Source organism: Dermacentor silvarum, chromosome 4 (assembly GCF_013339745.2).
Source record: "Dermacentor silvarum isolate Dsil-2018 chromosome 4, BIME_Dsil_1.4, whole genome shotgun sequence".
Lineage (NCBI taxonomy): Eukaryota > Metazoa > Arthropoda > Arachnida > Ixodida > Ixodidae > Dermacentor > Dermacentor silvarum.
In genome coordinates this window covers 99,997,693-100,021,433 of record NC_051157.2, presented here as the reverse complement: position 1 = coordinate 100,021,433, position 23,741 = coordinate 99,997,693, and the positions used below count along the sequence as shown (strand labels likewise).

Here is a 23,741-nt window from a genome sequence, read left to right as displayed (position 1 = left end):
GCCTTGCTTGCTTGCTTGCTTTGCTGCTTGCTTGCTTGCTTGCTTGCTTGCTTGCTTGGGCTTGCTTGCTTGCTTGCTTGCTTGCTGCTTGCTTGCTTGCTTGCTTGCTTTGCTGCTTGCTTGCTTGCTTGCTTGCTGCTTGCTTGCTTGCTTGCTTGCTTGCTTGCTTGCTTGCTTTGCTGCTTTGCTTGCTTGCTTGCTTGCTTGCTTGCTTGCTTGCTTGCTGCTTGCTTGCTTGCTTGCTTGCTGCTTGCTTGCTTGCTTGCTTGCTTGCTTGCTGCTGCTTGCTTGCTTGCTTGCTTGCTTGCTTGCTTGCTTGCTTGCTTGCTTGCTTGCTTGCTTGCTTGCTTGCTTGCTTGCTTGCTTGCTTGCTTGCTTGCTTGCTTGCTTGCTTGCTTGCTTGCTTGCTGCTTGCTTGCTTGCTTGCCTTGCTTGCTTGCTTGCTTGCTTGCTTGCTTGCTTGCTTGCTTGCTTGCTTGCTTGCTTGCTTGCTTGCTTGCTTGCTTGCTGCTTGCTTGCTTGCTTGCTTGCTTGCTTGCTTGCTTGCTTGCTTGCTTGCTTGCTTGCTTGCTTGCTTGCTTGCTTGCTTGCTTGCTTGCTGCTGCTTGCTTGCTTGCTTGCTTGCTTGCTTGCTTGCTGCTTGCTTGCTTGCTTGCTTGCTGCTTGCTTGCTTGCTTCTTGCTTGCTGCTTGCTTGCTTGCTTGCTTGCTTGCTTGCTTGCTTCTTGCTTGCTTGCTTGCTTGCTTGCTTGCTTGCTTGCTTGCTTGCTTGCTTGCTTGCTTGCTGCTTGCTTGCTTGCTGCTTGCTTGCTTGCTTGCTTGCTTGCTTGCTTGCTTGCTTGCTTGCTTGCTTGCTGCTTGCTTGCTTGCTTGCTTGCTGCTTGCTTGCTTGCTTGCTTGCTTGCTTGCTGCTTGCTTGCTTGCTTGCTTGCTTGCTTGCTTGCTTGCTTGCTTGCTTGCTTGCTGCTTGCTTGCTTGCTTGCTTGCTGCTTGCTTGCTGCTTGCTTGCTTGCTTGCTTTGCTTGCTTGCTTGCTTGCTTGCTTGCTTGCTTGCTTGCTTGCTGCTTGCTTGCTTGCTTGCTTGCTTGCTTGCTTGCTTGCTTGCGCTTGCTTGCTTGCTTGCTTGCTTGCTTGCTTGCTTGCTTGCTTGCTTGCTTGCTTGCTGCTTGCTTGCTTGCTTGCTTGCTTGCTTGCTTGCTTGCTTGCTGCTTGCTTGCTTGCTTGCTTGCTTGCTTGCTTGCTTGCTTGCTTGCTTGCTTGCTTGCTTGCTGCTTGCTTGCTTGCTTGCTTGCTTGCTGCTTTGCTTGCTTGCTTGCTTGCTTGCTTGCTTGCTTGCTTGCTGCTTGCTTGCTTGCTTGCTTGCTTGCTTGCTTGCTTGCTTGCTTGCTTGGCTTGCTTGCTTGCTTGCTTGTTGCTTGCTTGCTTGCTTGCTTGCTTGCTTGCTTGCTTGCTTGCCTTGCTTGCTTGCTGCTTGCTTGCTTGCTTGCTTGCTGCTTGCTGCTTGCTTGCTTGCTTGCTTGCTTTGCTTGCTGCTTGCTTGCTTGCTTGCTTGCTTGCTTGCTTGCTTGCTTGCTTCTTGCTTGCTTGCTCTTGGCTTGCTTGCTTGCTTGCTGCTTGGGCTGTCTTGCTTGCGTTTGGCTTTTGAAATGCGATGAAAAGCACAGGACAATTGCATGCCGCATTGCTTGCAAGCTGCTAGCAAGCTTGCTTGCTTGCTTGCTTGCCAGCAAGCTGCTTGCCAAGCTGCTTGCGAGCTTGCTTGCTTGCTTGCTTGCTTGCTTGCTTCTTGCTTGCTTGCTTGCTTGCTTGTGCTTGCTCTGCTTCTTGCTTGCTTGGCCTGCTTGCTTGCTTGCTTGCTTGCTGCTGCTTGCTTGCTTGTTTGCTTGCTTGCTTGCTTGCTTGCTTGCTTGCTTGCTGCTTGCTTGCTTGCTAGCTTGCGGCTGCTTGTGCTTGCTTGCTTGCTTGCTTGCTTCTTGCTTGCTTGCTGCTGCTTGCTTGCTTGGCTTGTGCTGCTTGCTGCTTGCTGCAGCTTGCTTGCTTGTCTGCTTGCTTGCTTGCTTGCTTGCTTGCTTGCTTGCTTGCTTGGCTTGCTTGCTTGCTGCTTGTTGCTTGCAAGTTGCTTGCCTGCTTGCTTGCTTGCTTTGCTTGCAACGCTTGCTTGTCTTGCGCTTCGTCTGCTTGCTTGCTTGCTTGCTTGCTTGCTTGCTGCTGCTTGTGCTTGCTTGCTTGCTGCGCTTGCTTGCTTGCTGATGGGGCTTCTGCTTGCTGCTGTCTTGCTGTGCTTGCTTGCTTGCATTGCTTCTTGCTTGCTTGCTTGCTTGCTTGTTGCCCCTATGCTTGCTTGCTTAGCTTGCTTGCTTGCTTGATTGCTTGGCTTCTTGCACTTGAAATGCTTGCACAGCTAAAGCAACGTAATTGCCAACCGTCACTTTTCTTGCGTTGCTTCGCACTTCTGCCAGCAAGCCAAGCTTGCTGCTGCTTGCTTGCTTACTTGCTTGCTTGCTTGCTTGCTTGCTTGCCTTCGGGAGTGGCTCGTACCCACTATGGGGGATTGGCCAAGAATCGGGCGATTGAAGGAAAACAATTATCGGAGCCAGTAAGGATCACTTCTGAAAATTTTCAATGACTAAAGGAATTTATTCATTCAAAGTTTAAGAATTTAGCAAGGAAATCGTCCTGATTCAATTATATACCTCACAACAGCTGCACCAACATCCCTATGACAATGCCCGAGAGAAGAGGCACCAAAAGATAGAATATTGTGACAACTGATATACTTATTTTTATCGGATCCAAAAATACAACCGAATGCCGCGCGTATTCCGCTGCCGCCTATGCTGAGGACACGCCTCTTTAGCCTCTAGCAATATGGCCGCCGCGGTTTCACTTGCTCTCGTTGGCGACTGCAGGGACTGCCATTCCAGACGTTTTATATAACCTCCTTGATCTGCAGGTCCTGTATATCCCTCCGAGCGAAAGCTGCGCATGCGCCGTTGAGCGGAACAGCACATCGGCGGTGGTGGCGATGACGGCGTTCTTGCGCCTTAGCGTCCATATCGCAACAAAAACTGAACAGTTCTAGTTACAATTTTCTTGGCGGTATTCTCGCTGATCATTGTCAGATACACTTTCACTTTCACGAGATTTCGAGTCACTATAGATCCGGATGCGTTCGGCTTCTACGAGCTGCAGCATTCTGGCACTTTAATTGCCAACTGTGCTAATTAAGGCAGCATGCCACGAACGTTGTCGTTCGTAGACGCCGATGCGTCCGGTGCTAGTCTCGTGAAATCTCGCTAAATTAAAGGTGTATCTGAAATTGATCGCCCGAGAGTACCGCCCCTGTTTAAGCCGGAGAGGTGTGGCGATGTTTCCCGACAGCACAAAATGGATTCGTTATGAGGAAGTGCTACATTCATGGCGAAGAATTGAACGGACCGAGTGAGGTAACACAGGGCAAAGCCCTGTAGGATTCCGGCTACGGACACCGCCGGACAACTGTGCAAACGGCGGATACAATCAAACTACCGGGGAAAATGAGCGTATAACAGCTATCGCTGTGAACTGTTTCGCAGCGTAAACGATGAGCATCGAGTGGCATGCAATGCACGTGTTCGTGCTTTGACCAGCACAGTCCATGCCCCCAAAACTAAGCGCTGGCAGTAACGCTCGCCGCGTTGTTCGCTTTTATTCAAGCAGCGAGCTCTTCGTTGCTCTCCAAAGGCACCAAGCGGCCGTCTGGCCCAAAGCGCATTGGTATGGCTCCAGTCAAGAGGTCTTCCAGTGTGACGGTGGAGGCCATGTCCAAGGCAATGGCTGGCACGGACAGCAAGAGCCGAGTCTTAGGCTCGTCGCCCGGAGCTTCCGGCCCGACGATGAGCGGCGGATATCGCGCGGCACTCATGTCATGGATTGCCGTAGGCGCCATAAACGACAACCGTGGTGCCGTCTGCGGAACTGGATCCGCTCCAGCCGCTATGGCTGGAGCCCAGGTTGTCGTGTTTGTCCAGGCTTCTTTGGCGTCACTGCAGGGGACGAGGACACGTATACAGAAAGCTTGCCCTCAATGAGACGTTCATGATATATACCAGGTGTTTCAGCGAACACTTTCAAAAATGTTTAAAGGTTGCCTGTGGCAGATAGCACAATTCTAGTTCCTGAGCTAGTCTACTCGAAGAGGCGGGCATTACTTGCACATAAATTGAAATGCACAATCGATTAATTTACCGAAAATGCACTAATTACGTCTTTAACTAATTACCTTATGGCCCATATAATGCAATTCACAAACTCCAGCCGTGGAGTTCTCTTGGAACGAATTCTCAGGATGGCACCAGTTTCGAGATATCAATTCATTGGTGTCCCAGTTACTTTTGTGCGTCAGTGCACAAAACGACGCTTTGTTAAGAAAGTAACTGGAACGCCAATGCATTTCTCCGCAAAGTTCGGGAATGGCTAGAATTTGTAAATTGCAATGTGGGCCATAAGGTAAGTAGTTAAAAAACGTAATTAGTTAATTTTTGTTAAATGGTCGATTATGCATTTCAATTGTTTGTGCAAGTAATGTCCGCCTCTTCGAGTAGACGGGCCCGAATTGTGCAATCTGCCACAGGAAACCTTTAGAAAATTTTGAAAGTGTTCGCTGAAACACCCTGTATATATGGTCAATATCGTAAGCCAACAAACAATGACACCAAGGACAGCAATATGGGACAATAAGTGCAGTTACTAATTGAAATGAAGAAATGATAAATAAATGGAAATGAAATTGGGTGGAAAAACTGGCCGCAGGTGGGATACGAATCCACGTCATCGCACTACGCGCGCGAAGCATCGCATGCGTAATGCGGAGGTTGTGGGTTCGGCTCCCACCGGCGGCAAGTTTTTTTTTTTTTTTTTGTCCACTTTCATTTCCCCTTTTGTTCCACAGCTAATGTCCTGTATGCTTTCCTTCGCTTCATTGTCCGATGGCTTGACGGTCAGCATTAACAAAATCAAGCCTCTCGGTTTACCGTCTTCTCTCTCCTTTATATATATATATATATATATATATATATATATATATATATATATATATATATATATATATAAACGAAAGAGAGTACCTACAGAATTGCAGCATATCCACGCGAGCGTAAAAAATATAGACGGTTTATCCACTTTGTCTGTCTTTTTTTTTTCGTATTTTGTTTGTGCAATTCTGCGCTGAAAGCTAACGTGGACTCTGTTTTTTAGCCATAAAGACGGCATTGGCTCCGTTATCGTGTAATTGCGCAGCAACGTTTGCTGTCACGACCAGCTAGCCTGGGAAAAATTCTTAAAAGAGGTGATTGCCAGAACATAATTGTACCAGAAATTATAATTGTACCAGACAAGAAGCTTGCAGCGCCCGCAGAGTGGCGCCGTGCACGTCCTCGTAATTGGCTGCGCCCTCACGTGCCCAATGACGCACGCACTAGCCTCATCTCCAGTCAGCCAGATGGCTGCGACGTGACGTGTGCAATGACGCACGCACTAGCCACACCTTTAGTCAGCCAGAAGCGCGGAGCCGCCGTGGCGTCGGGGAAGCGTGCTCGTCGCGCACCCCGGAGGCCCACGTTAGATTCCCACCCAGACCGAAACTTACCAAATTTTCATTTCAAAGCAATTAATTTACTTTGTTTACGGGAACCTCCCTGACAAATATGACGTCAATACGAGCATTTTTTTCGTGTTTTTATTCTTTGCGTCGTCGGCCATTTTTGGTACCATCGCTCGGTCACGACGCCGACGCCGGATTTTCGCGTAATGTGGCATATATAATGCTTTCGCATTAAAATGCTCGGTTTGACGTCAAATTTCCCAGGGAGGTCCCTGTACACAATGTAAATTAATGGCTTTGAAAAGAACATTTTGTTGCATTTCGGTATGGGTGGGAATCGAAGCCTGCTTCCACGCCGCCATGACGGCTCCGCGGTTCTGGCTGACTAAAGGTGTGCCCCGTGCGTGCGTCATTGCCCAAGTCGCACAGCAGTCATCTGGTTTACTAAAGGTGTGCCCTAGTCCATGCGTCATTAAACACGTGACGGCGCAGCCAATGGCGAGGAGGTGGCGCCACGTCATGAGTGTATAAAATGAGCGCGTTCGTGACGTTCCGAAACCAACAAACGGTACCACAATGTCTCTTGCATTCCAGCACGTAAGCAGTCTTAAGTGTCTCTGACGATTTTTTTTTGGCCGCTTTCAGATTCAACTGAAAAGTGACTGACTGACTGACTGACTGCGACTGCACTGGCTTGGACTGGCCTGTATTGGACTGGACTGAACTTAACTGAATCGAACTGAACGGTATTGAATTGAACTGAATCGAACTTAATGACCTGGTCTGGTTTGAACTGGACTGCTCTGGACTAAACTGGACTGGACTGAACTGGACTGCTCTGGACTAAACTGGACTGGACTGGACTGACTGACTATGATTGGCTGGCTGTGGTTGGTTGTGACTGGTTGGCTGGCTGGATTGAAAGTTTCGAACACCAGGACTATGAGAGACGGTGTCGGCACGCGGGAGACTGAGGTATAGCACAAAGCCTTTGATTTATGTAGGGGACCCGGGTGCGGGGGGGGGGGGGGGGGGGGGTTGTTTTCGCGTTTTCGCACGCCGTTTTCATCGGACTGCGACTGCCCCAGCCGGGTATCATACCCTAGACCTCGTGCTCAGAAGTATCGACCGGCACTCACCGCTGCCATCCGACATCTTGTGTGGGTGTGGACCACAGGCTCTGCAGGGAAGCCCATTCCTCACCGCTGAAGCACTCTCGCAGCCAGTTGAGTTCCTCGAAGGAACAATACTGAGCTCTCTGGCGGCACAGCGCATTCTGCGAAATGCAGTAAAAAGGAAAGAACAAGAATGCTGTAGATGCGCGCGGCTGGCGCGGGTGGACTTCGACCCAGGAGCGTGTTTCCCAAAGCATCATCTTCGTTGTCACCCGTCATCATCATGAGCAAGACTTCATCATCCTTAATTTCATGAACGTGCTTTTCTTTGTGCAAGGTGTGCCAGGCTCTTGCATGTAATGCGCACGGCTAGGGGTCAGATATATAATTTAAATATATAGTGCCCGGTACAGCTCAGTGCAATGCTTGTATCAAAAAAAGTTGTCGCAGTTTCACCTGAAAGGCGAAGCATCAATTGCGATAGCAAACTTGTAGAGAGCTATACGGAGTAATGATATTAGCTTTATCAGCTGTATAAACTTGGACATGCAGCAGCATCGGCAATACGCAGAACTGTTGTTGACGCCATCGGCGTTTTGCCCGCGTTCGCTCAAAATGCGTGCGGCGTTGGTGACTCTTGCCGGAGCCTCTGATATAAATAGGCACTTGGTGCCGCAGCTAAACGTCGCCTCCCTTCCCTCCCCCTCCCCCACGGCCTCTCGCGCGTCCGAAGAAGGCGCGTTTGCTCTACATATATGGTGATTGTAAAGGAGAAAAGAGACGCCTACTTCTGCAGCCCTTAAGCGAGCACGGCGCAGAACGCGCGTTTGTTCTCCGCCGTGCGTTCACTCCCCGCGAAAGAGCGCGTCCCTCGCGCCCTTTCACTCGCACATACAGCGTTCGGCGGCGCGCGGCCACGATTTCATCTCCATTGACGTCATACGGAACCTCACGGCGACGGCGACGGCGACGGCGACGGCGACGGCGACGCCGACGGCGACGGCGACGCCGACGGCAGAAATCTGCTTTTGAGTGTCCATATAATTGCTATCGCAATAAAACGAGCGGCGTGCTAGATGTAGTGGAGTTTGCTTTTCCCAGGATGTTAGACACTCGGACTGATGAATTCATGCGCGCTTGTCATGTTTAAAGACTAGATAATGTGCGCGTGTGTGGTGCAGCAGACGACAAGTGACTCTAAAAGAAGAGAAAGAACGGAAGGATTTGGAGCTCGCTCGCATGGCGCGGCACTTGGGCCAACAGTTAATAGAGAGTTTTAGAATAGGGTTCCAAACAGTTTGGATCCAAAGAGCTTTGCGGGTGTTAGCGTTGGGGCACGCAAGAGGAAATAGCTTTAGAATAGGGCTTTGCGTTTGCGAGTAGCGTCTTGAGCTTGCAGCGCCACTACGATGTCAAAGAAAAACTATCATAAATATTAAAATAAACTATACCATTTTATGACAAGAAGAGTAATTTTGACTTTCGTGTTTTTGCATTTAATTACAATTTAGAGGTTATTCTATTAGCAGCAAGCGATTTGTTGCGCTTAATTTTGAGTAACCAACTTTACGTGCCGTCACCAGCCAAGCTAATCCACGTTAGGCCTACGAGCCATGACATCGACAATCGAATTCGGAATCAGCGGCGTCTAATGAATCAATCTTCATTACACACGTTAGTTGAGAGAAAGCGATAACCGCAGTCACTTCTCCTAGCTTACGAACTTTACGCGTTACCTCGAATCAAGCCCAGTTTGGTACTCGGAGAGCCGTCGCTTCGATAGGTGCTGCCATGTTTGTTGACGCAAAGCTTTTGGGGCTTCTGCTAAATCGGTGAAATAGGGTGCTCAACGCTAAACCCAAACGCAGTTTGCGTCTCGCGCATGCGCAGTGGTATCGACGCTATTTCCTTGGGGTCCTTATTCTAAAACTATAATAACATATTCTTGAGGACGGAGGAGAACCGAAGAGAAAAAAAATCTTCTGCCCTTCCAATCCGTGAAGATGGTTAACCAGCGAAGCTGAAACGTGCGGCCCCGGTGTTTATCACTGGGTTAATCTCGAGGGTTCATTAAAGTATTTCTTAAATATGCGGTTACACACACGTTCGGCTGCGATGTAGAGAACTACGTCACTGACGGTATGCCCACAGTCCGCCGTTGTCGCTTGTGTTCACTGTCTCGAGTTTGCTTGGCGGCGTGGTTAGCAGCATTCGCCTGCCATTGCCGTTTGCGATTTTCCGAAATTAAATTGCTTCAAAATTAAATCTGTCCGTTACGTAAGGCAATGAATGGCTCATACCCCCTTAAGCAATGGCTCATACCCCCGTAAACGCAGCTTCCCCATTACGACGACAGAAGAGAAGTGAAATTCTACGCTGGAATGATAAGCGCTAACGCAGCCCGCTGCGGAAGCAGACGACGACGACGACGATCGCGGGAGCAGTGGCACGAGCGCGTGCCGACACGACCCAACGAGCCAGCTGCGGAAGACGACGACGCTCGAGTCAATGCTGATGATAACTTTCTGTACACGGGCGATTTTGCCTAGCCATATACGATTTCGCCTAAACATATTTTTAAAAAAAATCGGCCATCTTCGCAATTGAGATGCGAAGGCTGAGGAAACAGTGGTCTTCACTAGCTTTGACTTGGCTTCGTCTAAATTTCGTCTACAGCTTTCCAAAACTAGCAAGCCGGGATCAGAATCTCTTGGCGGCTGGGATGCCAGTATTCTCTCTTCGCGGTGGGTGGCGCCGTATTGTCGATCGGAAGCGACTTTCCTGGCCCGCAACTGGGGATCATCAGCCCTCCTTTGCCTATTAGCTTCGGCAGTCCTCGCCCGGAATTGCGGATGTTCTCGACGCCGCTTGACACGCTCACGATCGGCTTCCCGCTTCCTTCGCCGACGCTCTTCTTCTTCCTCGGGAGGGAGCACTTTCTTAGGTCTGCCTATCTTATCGGTAAATCACTCATGCCGCCGAGCGCACGCCGAACATCTGTGCCGTGACGCATCACTCCCCAATGGCTATCCTCGTCACTCCTCTAAGCCCCGCCCCTACACCTGCTCGTCGGCTCCTTGCCTCCTCTTCACTTCCCTTGAAACTTCTTGGCATAGCACTTTATTCCTCTCCACTTTGCTGTGCGGAGTTTTGAGCGACGCCCGTAAAGGGAAAAATGATTTCTTCTGTATCAGTAGATTACCCTTCCACAATACCGAAAACACCGCTCTTACCACGAGAAGCCGCTTCGTAAGCCAGAAAGCACAGAGGCGAGTGGTGACGCCACCTTGAAGTTCCCCGCAGTAGCTCACCGTGACGTCTTGGATTTTGACAGCGTCTACTAGGTTTCAGGTAATTCTTCAGCGGTAAAGATTGACTACATTGTGGTCCAAAGGAGCCCAAGACTGAACGTGGCAAGTTTCGTGAACTTTATATGTGGTGACGTCACACTGAAGTGCTGACGTTGGGGTTTCCGCGCGAAAAAAAACAACAACTTTTAGCTTCATTTTCTCTTCTAATAATTGACCTATTGCAGCATAATTATCGACAGCAGAGTTTTCGAACAATACTTTATCTGTATAAGTTAATTTATTGTTTTGCTTTAGTGTCCCTTTAAACAGCTGCACTGTTAAAAGCAAGCCTTTTGGAAGACTGCTACTTCCGGTATGCTGCGTGGAGAAGCGAGGCTCTCTGTCTGCGGGTTCGAGAGAGAGAGAGAGAGAGAGAGAAATCACTTTATTCTACGATAAAAAAAATACGACAGAACCAATCTCACGATGTCTGTCGGCGGTAATGCGATTAAGCATTCACGCGAAATAGCTACACACAGAATTTCTCAAGTCAGAGTTTCGCACAACATTACCTAGAGGAAAAACTGGCGCTGCTACGCTGTTGTGTGCATGGGAATGCCGGGAAATAGAAGCTTCGAATTGACATCGTTCTCAGATTGCCAGGGGGCCTCGAAGGCGCCCCTGGTTAACACCATTCCGTCTATCACAGTGGTTCATTGTCTAATTAAACAGCACGTCAAAAGCACTTTAACTTTAATATCACACAGCAACATGTTTTACCCAATCATGAGGATTTGTGCGTGAATGTACAATTATATATAAAACGTAAAATTATCGGCGGACCGCTAAAGTTGGAAGACATACGACAAGATCCGCGCTCACATTGCGACAGTTTGTCGTCTGTCTTGCTTTGCTTCGTGTGATTATGCACCGCAGGTGAGTATATAAGCTTCATTGAAAGATGTATTACGGTGAATGAGAACATTTTATGAATATTTTATTTTAAGAACGCATTGTATGTGCGGCCGTATCCACGTTTTAGAAGAAGCATCGCTCAACACCAACCAACACAAGCCAATTGCACACTCATATACCATCATTCCCATGACGGCACCGCGCCAGAGAGGAAACTTTCATTAACAGCGGCGCCAGATTTCCATCTTGGTAATATTACGGGAAACTCAATGGCTGAAGTCACGTTTATTTAAAATCTGTAGTGGTCATTCTAAGGCTATACCGTTGCGTCGGCTGTATGCGACATGAACTATACCTCCGGCATCGGCCCGTATTCCTACGGCACTCGCTTGCCAAGGTATACTCCGTCCGAATGACGTCATGACGATGATGATATGACGACGACTTTGTGACGATGATTATGACGTGACGACGACGGCATGAAGAGAGTCGAATGACGAAGTTAGAAGAACGACCATGGAAGGACCACTACGGCCACCCGACGGCGGTGTGACATTGAACGAACGACGACTGTATGACGATGACGCAATGACGACTCTGTGCTAGCATGACAGCGCCATGAGCCCAATAGAATGACGACGAGTGTATGGCGCCAACGGCACGACGAGAGTCAGATGACAAAGCTTGAATGACGCCGATGCAATGGACTCGGCAGCATCAAGACCATGAGCACATAGTGGCCCAATCTATGATGCAATTTGGGCCACTCAGTCGTCGCTGCGGCGGCGTAAAAGGCGTGACGACGATGGCACGGCAAGACTCATGCCAACGCTGGAATGATGCCGGTAAAACGACCAAGATGACAGCCCGACCACGAGCCCATACACATTGGCCTAATGCTGGCAGACAACTTGGGTCACTACGTTGACATCAGAGAGTAGATTAGATAGATAGATAGATAGATAGATAGATAGATAGATAGATAGATAGATAGATAGATAGATAGATAGATAGATAGATAGATAGATAGATAGATAGATAGATAGATAGATCGATAGATCGATAGATAGCAGGCTCAAAATGGCTGAAGTAGGCAAACAATGATAATCGCATAAAAAGACATGCAGTTTAGTAGAAGCTGCAGATGAAGTGATCAACCACATGGAACAAATAGGAAGCTTTCGCTTTTCTTGCTTGACTACTGCTGATCACATAATCTGCACGGAGTTTCTCCCTGGTTCAAGCGTATATAAAGATCGATGCGAAGACTTCAAGGTAAACCAATTACAGAAGAGTGCTTGTCCTGTTAACTTGTTACTATACCTCGATTCTCGCGTTAGAATTAGCGTTGTCACAATGCTATGCGTTTCGTGTTTACAGTTTTGATGCCCAATTAGTCATCGGGAATGAGGATGCCGTTTTTACGTACGCACGACAAACAAAAACATGTTCGCTCAAGGGCACAACCAAATACAAGGCACATAAAACAAACTAGCCTATGCTTTAACAGGATGGTTCAAAGACCACATACAACTCGTGACAGGACTGTCATCGTATAAGGGAACAAAGTGTGAGAAACAGTGCAGCACTTGCGGAGGTACCGAAGGCGGTGCTCGTCGCCCGTGTAGTTTCAAGTGGCATTGACGGTCGACACCGGTGTAGCGCCCCGGGCTGGATGCAGACAAGCAACGGCCGGACGCCCTTTCGGCGTTCGCCAGGCGGAGCTCGGGAAAGGCTCTGAACACTCTGGGACGACGAGGGTTGGAGGCCATTGCGACGTTCGCCAACCGCGGGCTCCGGGAAGGGGCTTGAGTTGACGTATGTGGCCAGGTGGGAGCCTGTAGCAACATTGAGCCAGGAACTGGGCAGGCCGCTACTCTCGCGTCCAGGACGACTCCATCTTCGCCCTGGCACGTCTGCCACGATCGCCGTCTCCTTTCGAATCCTTCCTCACGCACTTGCGAGAGAAATGCGTTATAAAGCAATACGTCGCACCTTTTTGAGGTCCCCGATCCATGACTTAAGCCGCATTCACCACAAAGCAAAGTATTGTTCGGGAGCTCACTCGACACACGCCCTGCCTCTTCGAGGTGCGAATTGAATCTGACGGTGGCCCGTAGCAGATCACCGGCAGTTGTACTATATATATATATATATATATATATATATATATATATAGAGAGAGAGAGAGAGAGAGAGAAAGGGTATGGTACACTTTGGCTTTTGCACGAGTCGTGCAAAATACAGCGCTTGTCGTACCCTTCTCTGAATTTGTACCTCCGGGGCCAGCATGAATCCTACACTGCACGACTATATATATATATATATATATATATATATATATATATATATATATATATATATATATATATATATATATATATATATATATATATATCCCATATCCCATAGAGTGTAAGAATAGGGTTCAAGATTATTATTCAGACGAGAAAGGTAATGCTCCGTAGCCTGGTAGGGGAACAAGAATTTATGGTCTCGAGTCAGCCTCTAGAGTCTGTGCAAGAGTCCGTTTATCCAGGTCAATTACTCACAGGGGACCTTGATCATGCGAAGAAAATTTACAGAAGAATAAAAATGAGTGCCAGTGCATACGGCAAGCATTACCAAATCCTGACTGCGAGCTTACCACTGTCGTTGAACAGAAAAGTGTACAATCATTGCATTATACCGGTGCTAACATATGGGGAAGGAACTTGGAGGTTAACAAAGAAACTCGAGAACAAATTAGGAACCACGAAAAGAGCGATGAAACAATTTGGTGTAACGTGAAGAGACAGGAAAAGAGCGGTGTGGATAAGAGACCGGATGAGGATAGCCGATATTCTAGTTGACATTAAGAGAAAAAAATGGAGCTGGGCAGGCCATGTAATGCGTAGGACGGATAACCGGTGGACCATTAGAGTTAAAGAATGGGTACCAAGAGAAGGGGAGCACAGTCGAGGACGGCAGAAAACTAGGTGGGACGATAAAGTTAGGAAATGTGCAGGCGCAAGTTGGAATCGGCTAGAGCAAGACGTGGGTAGCTGGAGATCGAAGGGAGAGGCCTTCGTCCTGCAGTGTACATAAATATAGGCTGACGATGACATATACGAATATCCACATACCCAAATACACGGTATTCTAAGCTATTTGTTGCCCCCTCTGCCTGTATACCACGTGACCGGCTTCCCACATTTCACACACATATATATATATATATTTAATGCAAAGTATTCTTAGGCGACTCACTCAGGAAATCTGTACGTTGGTATGTCGGTCCGTCCGTAACGCTTAGCATGATGCACTCCATTAAATAAAACAGAAGGAATTCGGAATGAATAAATTCACGCAGAAGCGCCTCTGGGAGTTGTCAGGCATGCGTAAGCATTGTGCCACTGCTCATCTCTACGTAGCCCGGAGTCATTATAAGCCCTTATCTGTCCTTATCAACCTTATCAGACATGAATCGACCCTTACGAACTCTGATCGGTCCTAAAGGACCGATAAGGGTTGATAAGGGTCTGATAGAGCACCAAAATGTTGATAGCGAGCGATAACGGTTGATAAGAGATTGTGCTGGTGGGTCAAGAGCCAAAAAAGATTACAAGGTCAATAAAGCATGCATTTAATGAACAGTCGCCTGCTTCGTCAATTGCGGTAAACAACATACTTCGCGTCGTATGCGTGGAGTTGAGCAAGTAGCATAATGCCTATACGTATATTCAGACAATTTCAGTGGCGTGCTTTTCCCAACTTACCACCCCCTCATGCTAACGCAATAATAGTATATATATATATATATATATATATATATATATATATATATATATATGTGTATGTATGTGTATGTATGTGTATGTATGTATGTATGTATGTATGTATGTATGTATGTGTGTGTGTGTGTGTGTGTGTGTGCGTGTGTGTGTGTGTGTGTGTGTGTGTGTGTGTGTGTGTGTGTGTGTGTGTGTGTGTGTGTGTGTGTGTGTGTGTGTGTGTGTGTGTGTGTGTGTGTGTGTGTGTGTGTGTGTGTGTGTGTGTGTGTGTGTGTGTGTGTGTGTGCGTGTGTGTGTGTGTGTGTGCGCGTGTGTGTGTGTGTGTGTGAGAGAGAGAGACTGGATTTTTCAATGGGCCAAACGTATTTAGCAGAATGAGAAAGCAGAACTCTGCGGTTATATTGAAAAAGGTTGGTCCATCGGACCTAAAGTGTTGGGCAAATAGACCGAAGATAACAGTGAAGCTGTGCTTCTCATCCTTGTATATATATATATATATATATATATATATATATATATATATATATATATATAGCAACGTTTTTCGAGCCATGCAATTAACACGCAACCAAACACTACTGTAGAGCGGAACAGGCGCGTGCCGTGATGCATGGAGCAAAGACGAAACTATCACGACCGCATGTAGCGCCACGCCATTTTTTCTTATCACTTATTTAATTTTGCTAAACTTGTACGTCCTCGCTTGAAACAGCTTAAAAAGGTGGCAAATGCTGTTTATGTACGTTTACGGTGTATTTCATTTTGCGTTTTATTAACAGCGATAAATCGCTCTGTGTTTGTGATCTCCGACGTCACGAACGAGTAGTGCGCTAAATTCGAAGGGGCGTCAGCACCCATCCTTCAGTTTTTCCCTATTTTCTCGCTTATTAAACATCTGTTCGCAGTAAGAATGGTATGTCTGTGATCGTGAAAAGATAATCTACCATTTAAGCTCAACTTCCGATTTCTCTTTAGTGTCCCTTTGAATGGTAGATTATCATCTACCATTTACAGGGACACTAAGGAGAAAAGGTAGATTATCATCTACGCCCCTTCGAATTTCCCGCACTACACGTTCGTGACGTTGGATATATATATATATATATATATATATATATATATATATATATATATATAATGCAACTCACAATGATTACTTTGCCAATGTGGTGACTCCAGTTTAAATCATAATCCGGGAACTCAAAAAGGTGCGACGTATTGCAATTTAACGCACTTCTCTCACATTCACCGCAAGATCTCCACAGAATTTTTTCCTCACTTCGACACTCCTAATGCTAACGAATTAAAAAAAGCACGCGGAAGTGCGCGAAGGGAGGATTCGGAACGAGACGGTGAGCGTGACAGACGTGGCGGGATCGAGAACATGGCGCCGTGGACGCCAGAGTAGCGGCCTGCCAACATTAAGGAAAGAAACAGTTAGGAGGAAGCATCGCGCAACGCTATTGAAGCCAAGCGTGTCAGCCCAACACGTGATAGTCATGTCTGAACGCGCGGTAAATTTTAGGGCTCCCGCTCTGCATGCAGCGCTGCTGCAGGACCCCCGAACAAGTGCGCATTGAGTAAAAAAAGTTGTCGCAGTTTCACCCGAAAGGCGAAGCATCAATTGCGATAGCAAATTTGTAGAGAGCTAGACGGAGTAATGATAGTAGCTTAATCAGCTGTATAAACTTGGGCATGCAGAAGCACCGGCAACACGCAGAACTGTTGTCGACGCCGTCGGCGTTTTGCCCGCGTTCGCACAAAACGCGCGCGGCGTTGGCGACTGTTGCCGGAGCCTCTGGGGGCGGCTCGGAGGTTTTCGACGAGATTAGAACGGGACACTCGTCGAGCAGCGTCGGAAGTCTTTACCACATTCTCGCCTCCCAACGTTTTTTATATAAATAAGCATTTTGTGCCGCAGTTAAACGTCGCTTCCCCCCCCCCCCCCCCCACGGCCTTTCGCGTGTCTGAAGAAGTCCTGTTTGCTCTACATATACGGTGATTGTAAAGGAGGAAAGCGACGCTTAATTCTGCAGCCCTTAAGGGAGCACGGTGCAGAACGCGCGTTTGTTGTTCGCCGTCGTTCACTCCCCGTGAAAGCGTGCGTCCCTCGCGCCCTCTCACTCGCACATACCGCGTTCGGCGCGCGGCGACAATTTCATCGCCTTTGACGTCATACGGAACCTCACGGCGACGGCGACGGCAGAAATCTGCTTTGGAGTGTCCATATAATTGCTATCGCAATAAAATCCACCAGGCACCAAACGTCTCGGCAAATCTCGATTCTTGCTCTGTGATCTCGACCCAGGAGATCACGTGTTGGGCCGGCACTGAACAAAGAGCTGGCGTCACAGGGCGTTCGCTTGGCAAGGCTGGCTGTGTGACGTCATGCTCTTTCCCAACTTTTATTGCGATAGCAATTATATGGACACTTGCACCGGATTTCTGCCGTCGGCGTCGTCGTCGCCGTCGGCGTCGCCGTGAGGTTCCCTATAGATAAAATCTTCGCCGCGCGCCGTATGCCCGAGAGGAAGCGTGCGGAGACGCGCGCTATCACGGAGAGCGAACGCACTCAATCTCCCACGCGCAAGCAAGGAAGCAGGAAGCCAGCGCCGGAGGGAGCAAGGGGGGGGGGGGGGGGGCGCACTTCTCTGCCAACAACCGCGCTCGTCGCTCGCTCGCACCGTCTCTTATCTCCACACGGCTCTGACCTTTAAGTGCATTCGCCGCTCAGTTTCCGTTGAAGCGATAGACCGCACGTACCTTCGCCCGCTGCGGCGTATGCTTGCTGCCAGCGTTTTGACAGTCGTTGTCTGCTGTCATTCAGTGTGATCTCTTCGTGTTTGTGCGCGCTCGCACCACGCTTGTTCATTCAGTTCGTAATAGTCGGGCCACATTTCCAACGCACGCTACACACGCAATGCTGCCCGGATCGGCAGTGCAGCGCTACAGGTGTGTCCCTTCGCACGCGCTGCCCACGGGAAGCGCTTCTCATCAACACCACCGTTTCACACGCGCCTTCTCGTGGTCATCGAGTCTCTCTTCATGTCGGTCTACTTATGCCGCAGCACACCTGCTTACTTAATCAGCTCATGTTTACTACAATTCATATTGCTACCAAAGCCGCTCACCTTACTTCGTATGACATTGCTGTGTTGCTATCGCATTCATTGCTTCGCCCTTAGGGCGAAACTGTGACATTTTTTCCTTCCTCCATGCCTGCCGAGTTCCTGGCTCAATGTTGCTACAGGCTCCCACCTGGCCACAGACGTCACGTGAAGCCCCTTCACGCAGCCCGCGGTTGGCGAACGTCGCAATTTCTTCCAACCCTGGTCGTCCCAGAGTCTCCACAGCCTTTCCGGAGCTCCGCCTGGCGTACGCCATAAGGGCAACCGGCCGTTGCTTGTCTGCATCCAGTCCGGGGCGCTACACCGGTGTCGACCGTCGATGTCGCTTGAAACTACACCAGCGTCGAGCAGCGCCCTTGGTACCTCCGCAAGCGCTGCATTGTTTCTGACAATTTGTTCCCTGATACGATGACTGTTCTGTCACCACTTGTATGTGGTCTTTGAACCGTCTTGTTAAAGCGTAGGCTAGATTGTTTGATGTGCCTCGTATTTGGTTGTGTCCTTGAGAGAACACATGTTGTTTGTCGTGCGTACGTACAAACGGCCTCCTCATTCCCGATGACTATCTGGTCATCAAAACTAAACAGGAAACGGATACCATCGGGACAACGCTAATTCGAATACGAGAATTGAGGTATAGTAACAAGTTAACAGAACAAGCACTCTTCTGTAATTGGATTACCTTGAAGTCCTCGCATCGACTTTTATAGACGCTTTAACTAGGGAGAAACTGTGTTCAGATTATGTGATCAGCAGTACTCGAGAAGCGAAATCAGATTTGTTCCGCTCTGTTGATAACTTCGTCTCCAGTTTCTACTAAACTATCTATCCTTTTTCTTCCTTTTTCTTCTTTTTTTTCGTTCAGATACAGCGATTAATATTTACGTTTCGTTTATACGGGAACATACTGTCGTGCGACTCCTGCAGTACTGTCCTCTCTTACCGAGACAATAAACTGCAATTTCACGGGCTGTTTTTCTCTTCTCCCTATAGAACCACAGGTCGCTGAAGTAAAAGCAGGCATTCGCAGTCATTGCAATGAGGTATGTACCATATTGGCCTTATCGTTTAGAGACGTTCCATATAACGGTGTTAATAGTTATACCTCAAGTTGCCGCAAATCGTCCGACTTCAGGAATCAAAACCTGTCACTTGCGTAACACACAAACATTAACTTCGGCATCTACGAATAATCACTAGTACATTCTGCACTGACCAATTGTGTCCTATTCTTTGCTATTGCACTCACACTCGTCTCATTCTTGGCTTTTCTGAGTTGCGAACCCGGCTCCAAGTACAGCTGTCTCCTTGGAATTTCTCGCGCACCTAGCGTAGCCGTAGCTTCGCTTCCAATGCTTTGGTGAACTCCCACGTTCTCCGCTCGATACAGCCACGCGTGAAGGCTAGACGAATGCAACAGAGCTGGGAACTCCTACCACTTCCCCCTCTCCCCCCATCGTGTGTACAGCTCCACTGTAAGACTGGCTAACGTCTTCTGGACATTACTTGGCGATTCTCTCTAAAAGTGCGCAAGAAAGGAAGACTGCTAACCTTTTGCTGCCTCCGTAGGCGGCTCCTGAGCAGCTCGCGCTCGCGGTACTCTGCGTCGGCTCTGAGTCGCCGCTGGCGTTGCGCGTTGCGCGCCCTCTCGGCGGCACGGTAGGACTCGTCCAGGCGTCGGATCCGCTGCCGTTGGGCTTTCAGCGACCTCCTCAACGCGGCCGCCGCCGCAGCCTCGCCCGCGCAGCACTGCTGCCGACACAGTCGTCTACGACGAGGCTGCTGCTGCAGCATCAGGAACGACGCCGGGACGTCGGGCAACGTTTCCACTTTTACCGAGGAATCAACGCGAGAAGCAGCAACGAAGCTATTGGTGAAATGAATGGTACAAGGGTTCCAGGGTAGCGGGTAGTAGTTACAGGCGGTGACCGCAGTCTCGAGACAGGCGTTGGTGTAGGCGCTGTCTCGGTGATCGCATCTAACGCCGCCACAAGAGCAGTTGGGCCACATCAGGAACGCAGCTACTTAGCAGGAAGTGTCCACGAACTTCACAATGATGGCGTAAGCAGACAATGCACCGAGGGTGGCCTGCTTGCTTTGCCGCTGCAGATGCCCCAGGAGTTCTTTTATGGAAGCCGGACGATCGGGGGTAACCGGGCTATTGGGACAAGTAGCGCAGATAGTAGGCGTACCGCTTCTTGGATCTAGAGCCGACCGTCGTGGATGCGATCTTGCGGACCAACTCAGGCAGCTCGCGGTGATTTGACGATGGCCTTTGAGCACAGGACGCTGCCAGCCGCAGAGAGCTGGGAGGCTGGGCAGATTCAAGAGCCTGTAGACCTGGCTGCTGCCGTTCGAACTGCGTGCGCGCGCGTGCGCACGCAGTGACTGACAGCATTCACCTTTCGCGCCTTGCAGTGGGTAAGACGGGCGCAAACCTGTCGGTTCCTTCCTGACGCGCAGACATCATATAGTAACAGCACGCACATTGGAAGGTGTCTATAACATAGAATAAACTTTAATAAGAAAAGCTGGCGAGCGAAGCGAACATGAGCCGCTCCTGCGCTCTGCAGTGGGGGGTCCCCTCACTCCAGGAGTCATGTTTCTGGACACAGACCCGTTTTTTGACTACAGGTTAGTTTTAAAGTTTCTTGAAGATGCCGGTACATTGCGAGTCGTCATCCCCCTACATTCGTAGCACATCCTCTCTTCAGAGGCTGCTGCTGCGACAGCAATATTGTAGAGCACGTGCCTCTCAGGCCTCGCGTTCAAGGGTCCTGTTGAGGCACCGGTGCTACTTTCACGTACACGTTTTATGACATCACTTCAGAGCAAACCATCCATGGTCATTTCCCACATCTCTAGTCACTGTCATCATTTTAATAGTTATATATTTTACGCAAGTTACAGCGACTGATTTTAGGCCTATTTACAGCCACTCAACATCTACCATTCACAGTACATTCCTCTATTTCATAAACAATTGCTTGGAAACTCATTACCTTGTGTATGGCGCTCTTTGGCCGCGCCATTAAACCCCACTAAACATCACTAATCATCAAGCGGCCTTAGCTGCCTTTCTCGCTCGGTCGACCAGTTCGAGCCATGGTCCGCCGTGTCAAAGCTGGACAGGGCTGCCTCCCGTTGCCGTATGGTGAAATGTGTTATGATTGTGAGATCGGGTATGCTTGCGCATGTCCAACAATGTGGTAGAGTGTCGCGCATTCGTCGCAGTATGGGCATTTATTTATTTCGACTATAGCGCAAGGTTTATAACGTGGTAGAGATTCAAATGTGGATACGTGTTTGTTATTTCCGTCATACTACGGCTTCGACTTGCGCGAGATCGTGATACATCGGCGGTAGTATTCATCGGGAGAGGCCGCATACCGGGTGTTGGAGCGAACACTTAAAAAAAAATTAAGGTTTCCTGTAGCCGATAGCAGAATTGTAGTTCATGAGCTGGTCTACTCGAAGAGGTGGACATTACTTGCACAAAAAATTGAAATTCATAATAAACTAATTAACAAAATTCACTAATGAAGTTTCTTACTAATCTCCCTATGGCCAATATTGCAATTTACAAATTCTAGCCGTGGAATTCCCAAGGCGGATTCACTTGGAACGAATTCTCAGGATGACACCAGTTTCTATATATTAATTCCCGAACTTCGCGGAGAAATGCATTGGCGTTCCAGTAACTTTTTTAACAAAACGTCGTTTTGTGCATTGAAGCACAAAACGACGTTTCGTGCTTCAATGCACAAAATTGCACAAATGCACATTCCAGTTAGTTTTGTGCATTGAAGCAGAATACTAACTGGAATGCCTCTGTTGGTAAAGGTAATCGTACTGAACACGGAGACAAGAAGAATGACAAGTCCAACATAAACGTGGTGTACATAAACATGTTTACACTGATGCCTTCATTCTGAATGCTGAAGGCAATGTGCTTTAATGATCAGCCTCTTTGGTAGCCGCTGCACATCGCAGCAGCCCTGTGTAGCAGCGTGTGTTTTCGCGCTGCATTCTAGAAACGCAGCGAATTAACCCAGCTGATTCAATGAGCGATATATGTAAAAACAAAGTGACAAGACACGCTTTCACTTCGCATCTGGCGACCTTGTGAGGCGCGCCTGGATTGCGGCGGTGCCGTTGGTAAAAAGGGAGCCGTGAAAGCCAATGACATAGCGAGAGGCATAGACAGCGACGACCAGCCCCTCTGGCAATAAAAGCTACGACTAATTTTGTCTCGAACCAGTGGCCTGAGCTTGAGTGACTTGGTGGCGCAAACGCACTTCTGAGCGAACCACGTCCCCATTGTAGCCTCTCGAAAACCGAAGATAGCTCAGGGACATGATCGCTTGCTGTCTATCGACCAAAAAAGTTTACGGACCACGGGATCTCGGAAAACGCCAAATATCCGAGCAGCCTTTAAAAGTAGCCAGCAACACCGTACATCGCAATGTTCGCATATACCAGTAAAGGCTTGAAATGGTAATACCAGGCTGCGTTTTGAGGCTGCGGAGATATTCAGCTTTCTGTAAGATCCCTTGAACCGTAAACTTTTATTGCGAGAGCAATTATATGGACACTTCAACCGGATTTCTGCCGTAGCCGTCGCCGTGAGGTTCCGTATAGATTGCAAGGGCGATAAAATCGTCGCCGCGCGCCGTACGCGCGAGTGAAAGCGCGCGGGGGACGCGCGCTATTCGTCCTTATAAGTGCGTTCTACGCCCCCGATTCTTGGCCTATCCCCTCTGTAGTTATGTGCAACATATTGAAGTCTCATGACGATCATCATTATCATCACTCCCCCTATTGCTGCGCCGAGAGCTTGCGGTATTGTTAGCGTTGAGAGCACACGTGCCACAGGCGCCGCGCAGCGCGGTTACTGCTAGGGTTAGTAATAATTCAGTTTCAACATCAGCCCCATGTGCTGCTCGACGAAGCTTGACTCGGCAGGACATTAGTGGGACTGCCTTATCAGGAGAGGAGCGTTCGCACCTGAGCCAGCACAATGAACGGAGGCAGAGCAGGCTGGCACCGCGGCATCTGACGGAGAGCTTCATACAAACTTCGGCACACTTCAGAGACCACTGTGAAGACTTGAGCATTAGATAAACAATTCCCGCTGAACCCATCTCATGATGAATTTTGACGTAAATGTGATTAGCATTTAAGCAATGCCGCGAAACACCGTATTGCCATCGCAGCGACACGAAGTGGCAATCTCGCAGCCAGTCGCAATGCCGATTGAAAGCACGACACAGTATACCGTGTTGTTATCGCTACCACCCCAGTTAAAACTCCGCAGCAACAGCTACTATCCCCAATAACCTGGCTGCAGCTTCGTTGCAATGGCTCTCCAGCAAGCGGCCGCGCTCGACGTGGAGGTGCCTGCTGAAGATTGGGCGCTAACGCTTTAATATATTGAAGGCTACATGTACCCCTTGCGTCGCATTAGCACACCCATTCCGAGGGAGTGACCAAGAATGGGTGCGTGCCAATATCATATACGCTGTGCCGAAGTTTTCTATTAGGGCACATACCCATGTCGTCTGAACAGCACGAAATCAGCCAACACACACCCAGTGGCCCAAGCAAGTAGACAACTTGGGTCTCTGCAGGGGTTTGTGAAAGAGGTTATAGACACAAACACACCGCGAAGTGGCTAAAGTCGCTGAATAATGCTAATCAAATTAGAAGAACGTCTGGAAATTCTTGCAAGCCTTGCTTTTTTCTAGTGTACACGCTGTTGTGTTTAATTACCAGAATTGTGGCGCATCAATGGACGAGGGAATACAGGAGCAACAAAGACAGGCGCACTGTAGTGCATCGTTTTCTACCGTACCTCGTCATTTGCTGCGCCTGTATTGTAATAATTAGTCCTGTACCAACAAGCCCACCAACGTGTTTTATTGAACTGCAGATGTGTTT

At 48.7% G+C, this 23,741-nt stretch overlaps 1 protein-coding gene across 1 annotated transcript; it reads right to left on the bottom strand.

Moving 5' to 3' along the window:
- Window positions 1-3,661: 3,661 nt before the first annotated feature.
- LOC125945193 (uncharacterized) lies at window positions 3,662-20,103 on the bottom strand. Its single transcript, XM_049666807.1, has 3 exons — window positions 19,353-20,103; window positions 6,720-6,856; window positions 3,662-4,024 (listed from the first exon to the last, which is right to left on the bottom strand). The coding sequence occupies exons 1-3, from the start codon at window positions 19,809-19,811 to the stop codon at window positions 3,691-3,693; spliced, it is 930 nt and encodes a 309-aa protein (XP_049522764.1). The 5' UTR covers window positions 19,812-20,103; the 3' UTR covers window positions 3,662-3,690.
- Window positions 20,104-23,741: the final 3,638 nt, after the last annotated feature.